Raw genomic sequence first — 17705 nt, 5'->3', positions numbered from 1 at the left:
AGGGATTATTTATTTAAAAAAAAATTGTTAACAGGTAAGATTCTTCCTTTGAAACATTTGAGGCTACTGAACTTAGACTCCCCCAAAGGTAATTGCTATGCTCCTTCTGGTCTAAATTCTACTTGCTCCTGGACCTAAAAATAATTTTGCATTCAGGTACCTGAACTTTCTAGCTTATTTCTATTCAAGATTTATTGTGGATCACCATGATCTGAAAAGTTACTTCCAGGTAGGTTGTATTAATTATTGAAATCTAAAAACAGCAGCCAGGGATTGATGACTCATAACCCCAAAGTGTTCCAAGTGTTTAATTTAGCACTTGCCACACTAGATACTCCAAACACGTCTTCTGATGCACATTTAGCAACAAAGCATGGAAGTTTACACACAGTGTCCCAAGGAGGCATTCAGTCTGTACCAAGCAGGAGGGAGAGGGCAAAAATAGAGAAAGGGGGTCATGGATAAAATGTTATTTTAAATTCTAGTTCCACTGTTATGTCATTCAGAACAGCTATTGTTCCATCCCCACCAGGAAGACAATAGTCTCTTTCCAAAAAGGAAAAAAAAAAGATGGGGGAGGTGTCAGGCCATGGGGTACAACACCAGCACCTACACAAGCAGTCTTTATTTACTAGAATTATCAGAAAACTTCTTTTCTCTAATTCTCTTGGGACATAGAACAACAGAAAAGAATTGCAATCATAAACCAGAAAGTCAATAAACGTAACACTTGCCTTAAAACCAGCAAAGTTTAGGAACTACTCTCTTCATCAATCACAACTCTTCCAGAATGAGTGTTATTGAGAACACCAATGATTTTACCAAGTTTTTCAGTATTGCAAGTTCAGAATAAACTTTTAATGAAAACTGCAGAACCTGGTGATAGCAGCAATAGAGGTATGAAAGCAAGGAAAGACTTGTGACTGCCTGACTGTTCAGAACTACAGCTGACAAAGTGAAGGTCAGAAATGCAGTATTTGTTCCACTTCTGGTACCTCCACAAAAATCCAAACTGATTTATGATAAATCACCAAGTTAATACAATATGCATTATGCATCATTTAGTAATCAATATGATAATAAAACTATGTAAGTTACCATCTGGTTTTGTGCAATTACTTAAATATGAAATGTCACAATGTATTTATGCTAAACAAGGGCAGCTGCTAAAAAAAACCCTACCCCCTCCCAACCTCCATAGTTACTGAGTAAAACAACACAGGACCTAACTTTTATCTTACATACACTGGCAAGCAAGTGACAAGATTTTTTCTACCTCAGACACTTTTTGTTTTGTAGCTTCTTTTTTTCCATGTAAAGCAATTTTTCCTCAATATAAAGATGACCTATTAGTACCTTTATAGAAGTTAACCAACACTTAGGCATGGAAATATGGGAATTATTATAATTTCCAAAACAAGCACTATGTCCATTTTTAAAATAGGCCAGTTTTGTCAGTCTAGCATATCAACCAGCAAGTACAACCACAGCAGTTAATTGTTTTGTAGTCCAATTTATTCTCACAGGAATGACTCATAGGTTAGTTATGAAGGTCATTCACTCACGTGTACAAATGATCTATATAATGTATTACTCCCACTGTTAAGCTTTCTATTTATAATCCAAATTTTCTTGTTACCTGGAGTTTGAATAAAAACAAAACAACCTATCATGTAAGCTCTGTGGTTTTAATCTCTCACAGCCTATCAGCCTATTCTGCAAGTGAATCTCTCCTCCCCAGCACAACAGCTGCAGAAACAAAGTTATTTAAGGGAAGATCATGGACTCTCCTAGAGATCCCTGATATCAACCCAGCTTCTCAGTGGATTATTGCCACACCAAAGCCTAACCAAGATTTGGCCATGCCTTATCAGCCTGCACAGCAAAGGAAGAGGTCAGCACTTGGTATCAGCACGTGTTCAAACGTCAGGTGATTGCTGTCAGCAGCCTGGGAACAATTCTCCAGTGCTCTTCCTGTAGTTCTCTCAAGTGAGACACAGCAACCACTCCACTGCAGTGCACTGCAGAATGCTCAGCAAGATGGATTATGCTGGGACAGGAAAAGGGGCAGGACTTGTCAGAGAAACTACTCCTTTATGATTCTGACAGCCAAGTACAGCAGGCAGAAGAAAAAATAATACCAAGAACACTGAGAGAAGGCAGCAGGAGGCTGCTGCACTATCATTTGTTGTATCTACCACCAAACACACATTAATATAGCAAACTCACCCTGTTTATGCTTTTACTCCCTAAATCAGGATGATTAATAGCAGCACTCAGCAAAATAACAACATTTCAGCCCTCTAAGTCTATTTTAGCAGAGTCTTTCCATCCCTGATAACGTTTTCACAAAAAAGGCCTTTTCCAAACAGTTCAAATGCAGGGTGTTGGGGTTTTTTTAATGATTCCTCTTATTATAGTCATTTTGGTACTTCCAGTCCATTTTTTACTGAATGTGAGCAGCGTATCAGATTAAGAAAACTAAGCAGCAAAAAGAGAAGAAAAAAAAAATACAAAAAAAAAAAGTCAAGGCCTTTCTAAAAAGGGGAAAATGCTACATAAATACAACTTACAAGCTTCAGAAAATCAAAATGTTAAACCAGTGATACTTAAGAGTATTACCAACCACTGTCTGGAGATAAATTCAGTATATTATAATCTAAGTATTACCAGAAGCTTATGGGAGGACAGAGTATTACATTCAGTTTCCATAAAAATGCTGGAGTATACTTCTAATGCAGAATTTGTGGTGCTGTAAGAATAGCAAAGATCAAGAGAGAACAAAAGGTGAGAAACCTCAAGGAAGCCAATGAGAAAGACTTCTTATCTACCAACAACAGCAGATGACATGATTTCTTTTGGAAAAAGGCAAATGCTTATGCAAAGAACTCATGGTAGCCCATTACAAAAACACCAGGCAAAATGAAGGACCTTCAGGACTCTTGCTGTTACTAGGTAGAAAGACTGAAGTTACAGAAGCCAAAAAATAATGTGGAGATTGGAACACAAAACCCCCAGCAATACAGATTGTACACTAACAAATCTGTCTGAAAATAATTGCATTGAAAGTGATGTTTTCAGGAAAATTTAATTTCTTTAGAAAAATCACTGCCGATTCAAATGCAACAACTGTCTTGATCCTCTGGGTAAAACATTAAACCTGCTCCCTGAAAACCATGGAATATTACCTTGCTTTTCTGTAGTCACAAGAAAAGCATTTCACCTCTAAACAGGTCAAATAACAACAACTATTGTAATAAATATCACACTGCAGCTCAAAATAAGGCAGGTCATGATCTCTCCACACTGAGAGGTCCCCAGCTGTAACACAGAAACAGGACTTTTTTTCCCTTTCAGTTCATAGCAGAATACTACTTAAAAGATGTGATTGTTTTCCCTTCCTGCCTTGTGATCAAAGAACCAAATAAGTTGCACTAATTCACTGATCCAAAAACAGAGTTGTTACTTTCTGTTGCACCCATGAGCTAATCTCTTTCAGCACTGGAAAGACTCACGTATCAAAAAAAAAAATGGGCAGGAAAGCACCATACAACAGGGGAAGGGAGGAAAGGAGTCAAGCCCCACAATTTGAAGCAGTCCACAATGCAAATAAAATTCAAAATTCATAATTCATTATATCAATCTAATGCATTAGCTGAAATTACAATACATGATAAACTACAAGTGTCACATTTCCTATGGCAGTCACTACTGCCAAGACCCCTGCATCCTGGCTGTTGCTTGGGGAACTAGATCAGGAATTGATATGCTGAAAAGAGCATCTCCAGATGAAAGCAAGTTCAGCCACATCAATTCTTTGCTAGAATTCACAGCATGGCTGTAAAAGCAACTGTGCTGGTTACAAGACAGGCAGCAGCACAAGTGCCCAAGGGTCAGAGGCAGCACAGGAAGATTCTTTCACTGAGTGCTGAGCACATTCCACTGCAATGCCATCATTCACCTCCAAAAATCAAAGGTGTTGAGATAAATGGTGAGCTGTCAGCAAATGCTCTCCCATGCATGTACTGTCACAGTCAGAGATGTTGATAATCCTTTCAGGACAGTGTGCAAAGGGAATTACCCTGTCCAAGCAGCTCTGGCCCCAGCCAGTGAACATTCTTTCCTTTATTCTCCACCACCAGAGCCTCAGCACTGCCTCTGCCAAAACACAGCACCTGAGCTGAATGCTCCTGTTGCAGATGCTGGAGGGTGGCAGTGGCACAACACAGGATAATGGAGAAAGGATAAAGGATGCTGTGCAGCCCCTATGGAAGGGCACAGCCAAACCCAATGGCATTGAGCATTATTGCTGCAGTAAGCAAAGGATGCCTGCCCCATCCTTTCCCCCCATCCTTTGTATCAAAAGCATCCTGTATTGACTTTATACATCCTGCCAGAAGAGAGTCTCAAATGCAGGTTTGAACAATGTGTTTACAGACACAATACCCAGAATACAACAGAATTCTTGGAGTAGGTGTTTTCTACCTTGTATCCTATCTGGAAAAAAGTTTCAAAGATGTAAATTTGCAGTAAACACACACAGAACCTACAGAACCTCATACTACAGCTCTGGAGAGCACTCAGGCACTAAAAAAACATACTGTGAGAACTGGAGGGGCCACCTGTAAGCACTTTGGCATGGAAATATTTTCTTCCTTACAAAGTAAGCACGCTGTTGATCTCCCTTACTAAGGAGAGACACCAAGATGTTGTAGCAAGCACAGTTGCTTTACGTGCCTCATATTTCAGCATGGTCTTTGTAAATTGGTCTTTGGTCTTTCTATAAATTAGATGTGAAACAGATGTTTGTCCCACTCATATAATAAGTTACCAGAAGCAGCATTTGGAAGTCCTTCTAGTGATTTATAGCAGAGATCTTGGGATTCATTCATTTTTAGAAAAGGAGACCTAAAACATCTCCTTTGAATGCCATCTATATGGTAATTACAGAAATGCTGGAGTACACTAATCAGCATTTCATACTTATCAAATGAATGCTCAAATGTTCAGGCACACCTTAAAAATGGAGGCAACTTCCATTACCTTCCATTCCTTATGACCTGCTCTCCTTAGAAGATGTTCAGCATTTGTGCTCTGACCAATTTAACCAGCTACCTGTCCAAGAAAACCAAATCAAAACATTTTCTTGGGGACTAACAACCTCTACTGGACTGGGATTCCCAAGACAAACTTTAGCTAGTAAGCTATCAAACAGTTTCTCAATTTATCTAATGGGACATTAGACAAAGATTAAAGTTTTAAGATAAACAGAAAAATTTGGAGTAAAGCCTCCTCCTTTCAGCAGGGCTAACTATGTATTAGTTCGGCCATGGAGCCACAGCACTACCTACTCCTGTCAGATAATGCTGTCTGGGTGAGACAATTCCTGTGTTTCAAAACCCTCTTTGAACCTATCAAGTTATTTCTGAAAAATTCATAGTGAGATTTGGACCATTCAGTGTATAATTATGATCTAAGACTGGTGGTTATGAAATAAAACTGCACATTCATACCAAAGCAATGAATGCACATGCAAATCTGTGAGCACTTCATAAATTGCACCAAAAGCAGCAAATTTATGTCAACAAAAAGATTAATTACCAAAAAGACACTGCTGTTCAAGATAGCTTTAAATGAAAGCCACCTCCATTTTCAGTTTTAATAACCCATTTTACTAACAAATACATTTTGCATTAGAACATTTAAACAATCAATTATCAGAAATGGGATAGCATGTGAATTAAAACCATTATGTGATTCTTATGTGAATATTTTGCCACAGCAGGACAACTTTCTGTCCTTGAGACAAGTAGTTTGATGAAGCTGTCCCATTCAGGAAAAACATCCTGAAACACATATCATATTGAGTTTGCAATGATTACTGCACATGAAATTTCCTCTCTCTTGTCAGGTTAAGACTCTTTAGCCTGGATACTAAAAGTAACTCGCTGTACTTTTCCAGAACAGTCCTGCTTCTTTTTATGTAATCAATATTACAGCAGTCAATCTGAAGTAATTCTGACCTTTGATGGAACCAAAGTACATCAGAAAACCAGCTAGCTGACATTCTCTGGGACAAATATTTGTATCTAACTAGTTGTATGAAGCTTTTAAGTTTCATTTTACCTTTCATTTCCAAGAGTAAATTTTGAAATATCACATAAACCAGGTAACCAGAATTCTCAAGGTAAAACTCCACAGAACCCCTATGGGTTTATATGCATTAAAGTACATTGTGAATTCTACTTCACAACCTAAAAAAATTGTTGATTTTATTACAATCTCCAAATGTACATTTAGAAACCACAGCAAAACTGTTAAGTCCATGTTTAAAGAGAACCCACAGACTTCTCTTTGGACATCAAAGTCTAGAGGGAGCATCCACCAGGAGCAATTTATCATGTCACATTAGTAACACATTCTGCCAGGAAGAAAAGCCTGGTTCCTTGTGGGATTTATTTAACTACACACCCAGGCACTGGAAGCAGTTTGAAATGCCCCAAACCATCCTGTCAAGCTTGTAGACACTGCTGCTGGAGGATACTGGTCTGCTGTAGGCCCTGAGTTGTATTTCCTAGCCCATACACAAATTACTCAGGCATCATTGACACATCTGGAGTCAGCTGAGATGGTTTAGGGTGTGTGTGCAGTTTCTAGTCTAGGAAAAAAAAAAGAATTAACTCCTTAAGGAGTTTCTGTTGGGTAATGTTCTGATCTTGTTATACCAACTCCATCCTCCACAGTAACTCCTCACTGATAACACCTTCCAACACAGAATCCACTCTTGAAACGAGACTCTGAAAAGCCTCTAAACCAAAACCAAATCAATTCTTTAACAGCCCAGAAACACAGCCCAGCCTACAGCAAAGCACATCAATTTCTGTTTCTCAGCCTGAAGCAGCAGCCTTTCATCAATACACTTCCATTACCAGTGGTAATACTGGGATCCTTCCCTCCTGTGAACTGTTAAAATACAGAAGAAAAAAGGTCCTTGAAAATTTACAAGTAAGATACAAATAAAACACAACAAGGAACACAAACTGAATCAAGGCAAGCATCACATATAAATGGAGTAGGATATAGCTATAAATAAAGTGGGATATAGCTATACTCCATAAATGGAGCAGGATATAGCTGAAGTATAAAAGTTTAAGTATACTGGCATGAAAAACCAACCCTACATTAAGAGTAAACAGTCAGAGAGCCAGAGGTGTATGGGACAGACTGAACAGCAGATCACTGCTATACCAAGCAGTAGTTTGCATAGGAAGCACCAACTTTTCTTCCTGTCACAAGGATCAGCATCCATCCATATGTCAGAGGCTAAAAACTATCCCTAGGAGAGCTCACCAGGAATACACACTCTGCTGTAACCACATGCCACAAAAAGCAAGCCCACAAATCTCAGAGTAAGAGCTCAGCATCTGTCATAGGACCAGATCAACTTACTTGCCTTCATGCACCCCTAGATTTACGAAGAAATTGCCTGGAAAAAACCAGTGAAAATCATCTGTGACTGTCTCAGGTGCAACACACAGCACATAACATTAACTTTGCTCCGTTTGGAAGTGTTCAGAGCTGTCTCCAACAGTATTACAGATTTTCATTTGAAAAGTCTGGAGGGAGACATCATTTAAAAATCTACATTCTCCTCTTTCCTACAGATGAATAAAGATGTCTCTGTTTATAAAGAAAACTTTCTGTAACTGCAAGAGCAGTGCAGTATAGTTCAGCAGAGTTTAACAGACTCAATTCATAGCACCATTTCAGAAATTCTTCACATCCATAAATTTACAGGAATTATGCATATGAATGCTGCTCTTTACATATTCAATGACAATCAGGATACAGAGAGTCCCACCTGCATTCTGTGGGCTTCACTACATGCCACTTCAAACTGCATAAAGTGCAAATGTTTAAAAGTATTTATTCAATTTCATCTTTGATTCCACCAGTACACATTTTTAGAAAACATGACCTCAGTACTTATTTAGTGGCTTAGAATATCAATTATAACCTGAGTAGCTCCTTAAGAAGTTACTAATTCCATAGAAAACTCATCAACAAGTTGATAACTCCTCATTTTAGAAGATAAATTCTCTTATTATTCAGGACAGAACTGTTCCATTAGTGTTTCAACACAGCAGAACCTATAAGACTGCAGTTAACCAACACAAATATTCATGCTATACATGCAATTCTGCTGCTTGCTTTTGGAATTACAAAATGCACTACATTCAGATGGAAGCACACATATTTTTATGTTGCACTATCTTGAAATATTAATGCATGTGCAAAGACCAATTCAAATACTTTTTACAGAAATTTGTGGAAAAAAATTGTTTGGAGTCACAATTAGCCATGTTAGAGAACGTCTTAAACATCTTAAAGAAAAAAAAAATGTGCTCACTTTGAAACCCTCCAACTAGAAAAATTTCAAGAGCCTATGCTCCAAATCCAAAGTTTAACTGAGGGTTTTAGGCCTCTGGTCTGCACTGACACTGCAACTATCCACATAAAGTAGAGAGGCAGCTTAGGAACAATTAGTTTTCATTAATTGGAGTGCACACAGCACTGCTGCCACTGCCAGAACCTTGGCAAGAAGCAGAGCCTGTGCTCAGTGCTCTTATCTTCCAGCTGACAAAGACAATGAACAATACATGAAGTAGATAACCTGCTTTTGAATAAATACATAAATAAATCTGTGTGGTAAGCAGGGGGAGAACGTCTCTCTAGCTCACTAGTGCAGAGGGATGTTGTTAAGCCCACTGGTGCCCCACAGCCTCTACAGGAGGGGCTATTGCAGCTGCAGTATCCCATGGAACACTGGCAGCAGTGGTCCCTCCATTTGATAAGCTGGATAGTTCTGTGCACTGTGCTGTGCAGCCTTCCTTCTAAGGAACCCAAAAGGCAGGGCCTCAGCTTTCTTTAAGCCTATAATTTCTTTAACAGTAGAACTAAACTTCATGGCTTTAAGGTTAATCACGAATACTGACATTTTCAGAGACAGCAAGTTAGGTCTTCTGCTAATGTTGATGAAGTAAATACAATGAAAATCAAACAGAGCCTATGTCAGTCTCCCACTAGTAGCATCTCATCTGTACAATTTACTATAAAGATATTTGATTGAGAACCAACTGTTTTGTTTAATAGATCCTCAATCAAAAAATAAACAAAAGAACTGAACACTCTCTCCCAGCTCCTCCACAGTAGCTTCCTACTCAACATCTTGCTCAGATTTTTCCAGGTTTTCTACCACACAATCACAAAACAACTGAGTTTGACAAGGACCTCTCTAGAGCTCATCCAGTCCAACGCCCTGCTCAAACAGGATCAACTGGACTGGGATTTCCAGGACAACTCCATATGCCTTCTGGCTATCTCCAAACATGGAGATTCCACAACCTCTCTGGACAACCTGCTCCAACACTGTTGCCCTCACAGTAAGTTGTACTACCATAAATTCAGGCAGAGACTCCTGGGCTTCCATTTGTGGTCATTGCCTCTGACCTCTCCACTCCCTTCCCAATGCACTGATGAGACTCTTACCCTGAGCTTTCTCTATACTGAACAATTCCAGCAATTCTCCCAACTTGTTCTTCATGTGAGAGAAGCTCCTGTAATAATCTTGGTGGCCTTTCACTGGACTCTATCCAGTAGCTCTGTTTGTCTTAGAGTGAAGCCCAGAAGTGAACCCAGTACTCCAGATGTGCCCTAACCAGTACTGAGATCACTCATCTAAATTGAAATCCTTGTCTTGTACTTCCTAAAACTCTTATTCTGCTGCAGACAGTGAAGAAGTTGCATCTACCCAGTTCAGAGCCCATTCCACTCATCAGTATTTTGCTAGAAGCTTCCTCCCATCTTCCCTTTCCTACTTTCAGCTGATTTCACACTGGATCCAACTGCCCAATTCAGCTGCCTGTCTTCTACCAGATTCTTCCTCTAGCTGCTCATCTAATTCATCAACTACCATTCTACTGCATTCAACCTCAAGCCCTTCAACCCCCTTTCTAATCCTTCATTAGTCATCTAACAGCTGATGATCCTGAAATAGCAAAGCAAAGAAAGATATAATTAAAATCTGAACTGAACTATCCCCTTAATGCTGCCAAAGAAAATAAATTACTTTTAAAAATATTAAAACATTTACAAATATTATTACAGAGCTAAATCAATATCTACATACTGAACAGGAAGAAAGCCTGGTTTTTCAAGTACACTTCTTGCAGTTTTCAGTATGGAACTTTCTCACAGGAAATACTGAACACAGGATCTGTTCTGCTTTATAGGTCAGCGTTTTGCTGAGCTGAACATACACAGAGAGATTGCATAAGAATCCCAGCACCTCTGAAAAGACCTTCACTAGAGCAGGCAAGAAGACCTTCAGCATGAGGGCAAAAAGATTACTTTGACAACTTTTATCACATATTGCTTCCTTTAATGAATGCTTCCTAAATGAAGAATTCAGGCCACAAGAACTATTTTCTCTGAGCCTCTAAAGGCTCTATACCCCAAGCAAACAGGTGACATGAATTTGGGAGAATGTCTAGATTATGTATGCAACTGTTCCTATTCTGATGGAAGAAAATCAATCCTGCTAGGACACAAGTTCACAGTGAGAGTTATGGTGTAACAGTGATAATTAAGCTGTCCCATTCAGAAGCTCTCAAAGTTTTAATTTATTTACAGATCAAAAGAGAGAAATCAATAGACTAAGTTAGCCTGCTCAAATTCTTGAGAGGAAATTCCAGTAAGCACTTTTTCTGTTGAATATTATTTCAACTTAAGAGACATTGCAGACATCATTTCATGTTTGGCAAACCAGGCCTTCCAAGAAAACATTAATTGGCAAGCCATACCGAGTCTTGTACAATAAAATTAACCAAGAAACAGGTAAGAAGCAAAGATTTCAAATATAATACAAAATACCAGTTGTTTGCCTCATTTTCAGAACTATTTCTATTAAAACTACATTAGCTCTGCTTGTTTTGTAAGAGTAACGTTTTAGCCACACTTTAGATACATGTAACTAAAACCAGGGGGTCACTTACCGAAGAAGTCAAATGAAAAGGGGTCCCTTCCACCAAAAAACTCCCTGAAGACATCATCTGGGTTGCGGAATGTAAATCCAAAATCAAATGGAATATCATGATGATTTCCACCTGCAAATGAAAAATAAAAGGAAAAAAGTTAAATTTCAGTAATCTTCACATATTCTTACTAATAAGAAAGTTTAGGCCTATAGGGTATTTGAAGCATCTAAAATTATAAACAGTTTCCAAAATTTCTGTTTCAGATATCACTTAACTTAAGTACACACATTACTTCATTACTTTTCATAATAGTTTCTGTGTTTTCAGATAACAGCAATACCTTTTATAATAACCAGAAAAACTGTAAAACAATCACCATCTTGATTTTCAAAAGACTGAATTTTAGGCCCTAGTACAGGCATTTCCAGATTCCTGTCTTGAAAAGAAAGCTACAGAAAATACAGAAAGCAAAAAAACTGCTGGTTGTCAACGTACCTCCACCTCCATTTATTAGGCCTTCTTTTCCATATCTGTCATAGATGTCACGTTTTTTAGCTACAAGGAGAAGTTGTACATCATGTCAGTAAACAGGTTTGTTGGTTTTGTGAAAAAAATAATAACACTTAGCCAGCATTCTCAGTTAAGCATCTTCTCAAAGCTAGTTTATTTAAGGAAATTTTGTCATATAACTGCTGAGCATATTCAACAAGAACTGCCAAAGCAATTTAGTTCAGAAAGAACAGCTACTGAACTTCAAACTTAAGACCAGTAAGCTGGGAGAAGGTCCAGTCCTGATGTATGAGAAAAAGTTTGGTTTAAGGACAAACTTCATATAGAAATTTGCCTTTAAGAAGAATATGGCAGATTTCTTCTTTGGACAGCTACCATGAAAAGCTTTAAGGCTGTGAAGGACCTCTGGACTTCAACCTGCTCCCCAACACAAGTCTAATTGTGAAGCTGGTCACATCTTGCCTGAACAAAGCTGCGATCACACCAATTTCTGAGATAAGATTCTACAGGCTCTCCAGAGAGCAGTTCCAGTGCTCAAGCATTCCCTTCCTCCTCTCCCACTTGCCAACCTTGACCATTGTCTCTTTTCCTTTTCTTGCACAAGACCAAACCCATTGTGGTGGAGTTAAGAGAACAAAGACCAGTGTTTATACCAGCAAAACCCCTAAAATTAATTATAACCATTTTGGCTGGCTTAATTGAGGGATATGGAATGGAGAATGAAGTGATGTTCCAAAATGCCAAGGAAGGATGTGACTCAAACTGCTTGCTCTCTATTATTTTAGAAGGCACAAAATGACTATTAATTCCACTGCAGACCAGCCAGTATTCATGAGAAAGGAGAGAAAAATGAACTCTACATTATTGCACAAGATCAGATGGCACTTTGGTACTGGAAGGGAACCTGAAGACCTTAAAGAAGCAGACAGCTCACTTTGCCTGCACTGTTGTGGAGGTATCAGTCAAAAACCAATCAGAGCATTTGATTTTATTCTCTTAATATTATTATGCTTTTCCCAGTGGAATCTCTTCAGTGAAAGATGTTTTTAAAATTTAAACAGCATCATTGAAAGAACATGCAGTTACTTCAAACAGATGCTGGAAAGTAAAATACTTCTGACTAACAGGAATTAAAATTTTATATAATGGTTATCATCTCAAATAATAGGAGCTTGCAATAGGTTCACATGCAGACAAATCCCCAAAGCTTGATAAATTATCTGTACTGCCTTTCTAGACAGCAGTTTTTAAAGAAAGGAGGTTAACCTACCCAACAAATTATGAAGAAGAAAGCAGCAAGGTAGATAAACTGTCATGGGCAGGAAACAGCAAGGGGGCCCTGAGGGCTCACAAAGACCAAAATTCATCTTGAAAAATGTTCCATTTTTCAAACCACAAGGTTTCCCACAAGGGAAGTGTGTTCAATGATCACCCAGTTTCAGTATTTTTTTTGCTTATGTAATCCCTTACAAAACTATTCTTCTGCCAAAAATCTGTCATCATTCAAGCCTGTAATGGTGTCAGAAAATTTCATTAAGTTTGCAGAACATTTGACTGCCTCTCAACCACTGGGCTGAAGATTCTGGTATCCCTGCTGCACAAATGATTGTTAAGACACCAGTAACTTAGGATTTGGCATAGATCCAAAAACTGGCAGCACTTTTAGAAGCTGTTCTAAAATTCTAGCACTGTACTGTTTCCAAAGAACTTAGAGATCTGTTTAACAACCAGACCAGTATCCTATTTTTATCCTGCTCAAAAAAAATTAGCTTAAGAAGGATAAAGTACTCTAAAAGACAAGCATACAATGAACTGATGATAAATTAAGTTCTTTTTCTCCCCTGTTAATTAACTATCAAAACCAAGCAAAGAAACACAGTGTACAAGACTGCAGCTCACTAAATCAGGCTGAACTCTGAGAGGTAATCTAGATGCTGCTAGGGCTTTAAATATAGCTTTCCCATGCTCACTGTCTCAGGTGAAATCAAGGACACTTCAGAAATAGCATATAGACAGCTGCAGTCAATTACAGAGGAAAATAATCAAAGTAGCTTAAATCATTTTGTTATGATTCAGGCTGCTTTTGTCAGAACATTGGCAAAAGTTAATGATACTCTTCAAGCAAAAAGACATGGGTGAACTGTAAACTGCATTCCTGCACTACATGGGTCAGGCTAAACACCTCTTTCAGAACAATTCAAAATAAACACTATCTTTAGTATCACAGTTGACTGAATTTACAGAACTCGCTCAAATGAAATCCAAACTTTCAGCAAGGTCTACAGTATGCTTGGGTTTTGTCAAGACTAGTTCACTGTTACAAAAGCTAGAAGCTGTAGGCCCAACACTGGATACTTCAGAGTTGGTCTGGCCTGATTTTAGAGGATAAACACAATGCCCCTATACTGACTGTAACACCAGCCTCACCTGCTAAGATAAAATTAATCTTGGGATTCACAGAAGTCTCTACAGAAATTTGTAGCAGACACTGAATTTAGGTTTCTAGTACTTTGGTTACCTATCTAGGGAGATCCTGAAATTTTTGTTTCAAAATTTCTGCTTATTCTGTCTTATCTGCAAGCATCTTTCTCTTTCCTTGCCTTTGAAAAGGAAGCAGCCAAGTTGGATGGTGAACCAAAATTACAATAGCCCTTCAAAGCACCATAGATCAACATTTTCAGTCTGATCCCCAGAACAGAGACAGGCAGTTCAAGAGCCCTTGTGAAATACCTACCATCTGACAAGACTTCATAGGCCTCAGCTACTTGCTTAAATTGCCGTTCCGCCTCATCCTTATTGTCTGGATTTTTATCAGGGTGCCATTTTAGAGCCAATTTACGGTACCTGAGTGGAAGGAAAACAAAGGATATTTTACTCTGAAATAATAGAATATGCTATACAAATAAACACAGTGTTGTCAGGTTAAACAGGTTGTCAAGGATCGAAATAAGAAATTCCTAGTGCTTAGTATCTTGCATCTAGATATTGGGACCAACCTGCAGGTACACAAAGAACCACCTGCTCAGTTATGTTTTAAATTAGAAAGCAGGTTTGGGGTTCCTTACTTATTCTGAAATTATTCTTGTGTATATCTGATGATAAACATCTGCGAGACCTAAGCAAAACATTCCAACAAAATATCTCTGCTGTGGGCTTCTCCTTAGAGCTCTGTAATTATTCAGTACTACAACCAAGGGAAGCATCAAGAAGGAGCTGGTATGTTAGAAGCTGATAAAGCTCCAAGAACACCCTCATTGTGACATCAATGCCTTCTTTGACAGCTACACCTGCACACAATTCCTATACTCAAATGAAACATTTTAGGCAAAGTGTTCATAACTTTTTACTTAGAAGGGCAAAGCTAAGCTTGCATTTAGATTGCTATGTTTTGCAATCATTCAAGACCACAGTTCAAACATTTGAGTTGATAAAGCAGCACATGCAGGAATTTGCAAAAGAACACGGGAAGACAACGAAGTGTGACTCCAATAACCATATAATTATATCTGTCCTTCAAAATCCCTAACATCTACACCAGTGACACTCACGCTTTTTTGATATCCTCTGCTGAGGCATGCTTCTGCACTCCCAGAACTTCATAATAATCCACCATGTTTCAGGAGTTCTTGTGGTAACAACAGCTGAGTCTTTCCAGTCCTGTAACAACAACAACTTGTAAATGAACCTTGTCCAGTACTGCTACTTCAGAAAGTCAGGTAGGAGTCTGGTACTGCCTTGTATCAAACCTGACCAAAGAAAGACAAAGTTCAAATTTCCCAAACCCTAAAAAATAAACTGCTTTACTTTAGGTCAAGAGATCAAACAATGACTTTAATTCAGATTTTTATGTTCTTTAATCCCACTGAAACACAGTACAAACACATAGATATAGCAGTTCCTGAAACAGATTAGACTGATAAGCTAAGTATTTTAAGAAGGGTATCTGGATTGCAGTTTTGATGTAGATATTAATAACTCTGAATGCAAAAGTTCACCTGTTATCTGTGACACCTGTCATGTCTAAAGCACATATGGGCATAAACAAAGGGACCCATCTTTCACATCTGTTCTTCAGAACATTATTTCCACTGACATGCTCCCTTCAGAAAAGCAGTGTTTATGCAGGTCTTGGAAATTTAAAATTCAGTCTTAGTGAGTCCATTTGCCTCGTTGACGTTTACCAAGAGAAGCACATAACCAGGCAAGATTGCTCCAACTGCAAGGTAACCAACCAACTCAAGTGCAGAGGCGCCTCGTGTTTGTTAGTATAAAAGAACAGTTACCACAAGAGTCCTGAGAAACCCACAAGTTAAAAAAGCAATTTAAATACTGACAGTTTCTTGTCAACATTGGAGAATAATTAGAAGGAACAATTACACTGACCATTACTCCAACTAAATGACCATTAAGATGAAAGAACCTTCCTAAAAAGTTTCAAGAATGTTTCATGTCTTCATGCAATGCTGCCTTTCTCTCCACCATTAAAAAATCTCCATTCTGGCAAAACTTCCAATCCCCTTTCCATCCTACCACTGCTGGCTTGTTTCAATTTAAGGAACAAGGAAACAGGGACCTTTTCCAGTAGTTATCAACTTGTTGCAGGGAAAGTCACCCAAATACACTCAGAACATAATACAGCAATGTATTAGTCACATTTTCTTATCTTGTGCATCAAGAACAAAAATTCATTGAAATAACCTTTTCCGCCTCAAGTCATTCAGTGTTTTTCATTTTAATGCAGGCAGTCTCAGTTTCCTTTTCTTTCCCAAGAAAACCAAGTATGATGTAGCCTAGTGAAATATTTTAAAATTAATTTACTGTACTACTTTTACATGTATCTTTCAACATCCTGGGATACAAACACTAAAAAAATACTTCCTTTCAAAATAAATTGGTACATCTTCAAAATATGTTCCTGCTGTAGGTTAAAGCTTAATTAACTTTAATTATGGATTATGGTTACACACACATTTCCTCAAATGGCAAAACCAGTTTAAGAGATACCCTGCCATGCCTCCTCCCCTCTCCAAACCACTTAAAGAAGCAAATGTATTGGAAGACCCACACGTTTAAAACTTGGGTGGTTTTAGCAATCTACTTAACCATACAGTCCCACAAACACAAAATTAAAGTGTAGCAAGTAAATAGCCCTTTGAAGAAATCTCCACATCAAAAAAACCATAAGGGTATAGTTAATACTGTGACCAACACCAAAGGAAGTTGGGGGGACGTGCATTAAAATTAAGAATGCCAATAATAATAATGTACTAATGGCAGTGTTCAATATGTAAACATACAGATTACTAAAAATATCCCAGGATATCTGCTATCAACTGGCCTCTCTAGTTTTGCTGTTTCCCACACAACAATTACAACAGCTCTGTGAACACAGAGGTGAGGAGCCAAGTCAGTATGGGTAAGTATGTTATCAAATCCCACAGCCAGCCTTATGAGGAACAGCATATATGGAATCTATAGTCTGCAAAGAAATCAGGAGGGAATCCAGCCTGAGTCCAGCTTAAGGCCAAAGGTCAGAGTCTCTCCTAACAAGAGATACCAGCCTAAAACTAGTAAGCAACCAGCAAGAAGCCCCAGGACAGGAGCATATACCATAACACTAAGTGTTCTTTCCATATTCTCCTTTTCTTATACAAGACTTTCATTAGCTCTCCTCTCAATTCTATTATGTATCTTACAGGGAAAACTTAAAACTCAAGCTTCTAACTAGAAAAAGCATGTAGGAAAAGCAACTTTGATGTAAAAAATAAATCACATTTCCTAGAGAACTTTGTGCACACAGGTAGTCATATTGATTTCAACACAGTATTTTTTTAAACTTTCCTGCTTGTTTAAAAGCAATGCTGCAGAGCTGGGAAGTTCAGACTCAATATAAACACCATGTATCTTAGATAGCAGAAGCCTAAAGTTGGGACAAAAAAACAAAGCTGAAGCATGATCACCTCTTAACAGATAACTCTGACCCTAAAAAGCTTCTCCTTCAAGATAGAGAAATTATTTGTTTCAAAGAAATGTCTAGGGATTGCATATTGTCTTTAGTGAGTGTTACTGCCCAGTTTTTACTGTCACTAGTATAAAGTCTGGAATTAAAACAAGCCAGAGACCTTCAAAAAAACCCAAATTCTTAATATTCTTCCTCTC

At 38.2% G+C, this 17705-nt stretch overlaps 1 protein-coding gene across 2 annotated transcripts in view; it reads right to left on the bottom strand.

Moving 5' to 3' along the window:
- DNAJB6 (DnaJ heat shock protein family (Hsp40) member B6) overlaps positions 1-17705 on the bottom strand; it is a 57609-nt gene that overhangs the window by 33615 nt on the left and 6289 nt on the right. For both annotated transcript variants that reach the window (XM_036398254.2, XM_036398233.1), the window contains exons 2-5: positions 15095-15203; positions 14281-14390; positions 11532-11591; positions 11055-11165 (exon numbers count right to left, since the gene is read on the bottom strand). In XM_036398254.2, the coding sequence (XP_036254147.1) occupies positions 11055-11165; positions 11532-11591; positions 14281-14390; positions 15095-15159 (346 nt within the window). In that variant the 5' untranslated portion in view covers positions 15160-15203. The remainder of the gene's footprint in view (positions 1-11054; positions 11166-11531; positions 11592-14280; positions 14391-15094; positions 15204-17705) is intronic.

Source organism: Molothrus ater, chromosome 1, assembly GCF_012460135.2.
Source record: "Molothrus ater isolate BHLD 08-10-18 breed brown headed cowbird chromosome 1, BPBGC_Mater_1.1, whole genome shotgun sequence".
Taxonomy (NCBI): Eukaryota; Metazoa; Chordata; class Aves; order Passeriformes; family Icteridae; genus Molothrus; species Molothrus ater.
Note: the sequence above shows the minus strand (reverse complement) of the source record. Positions and strands in the feature narration are given on the sequence as shown.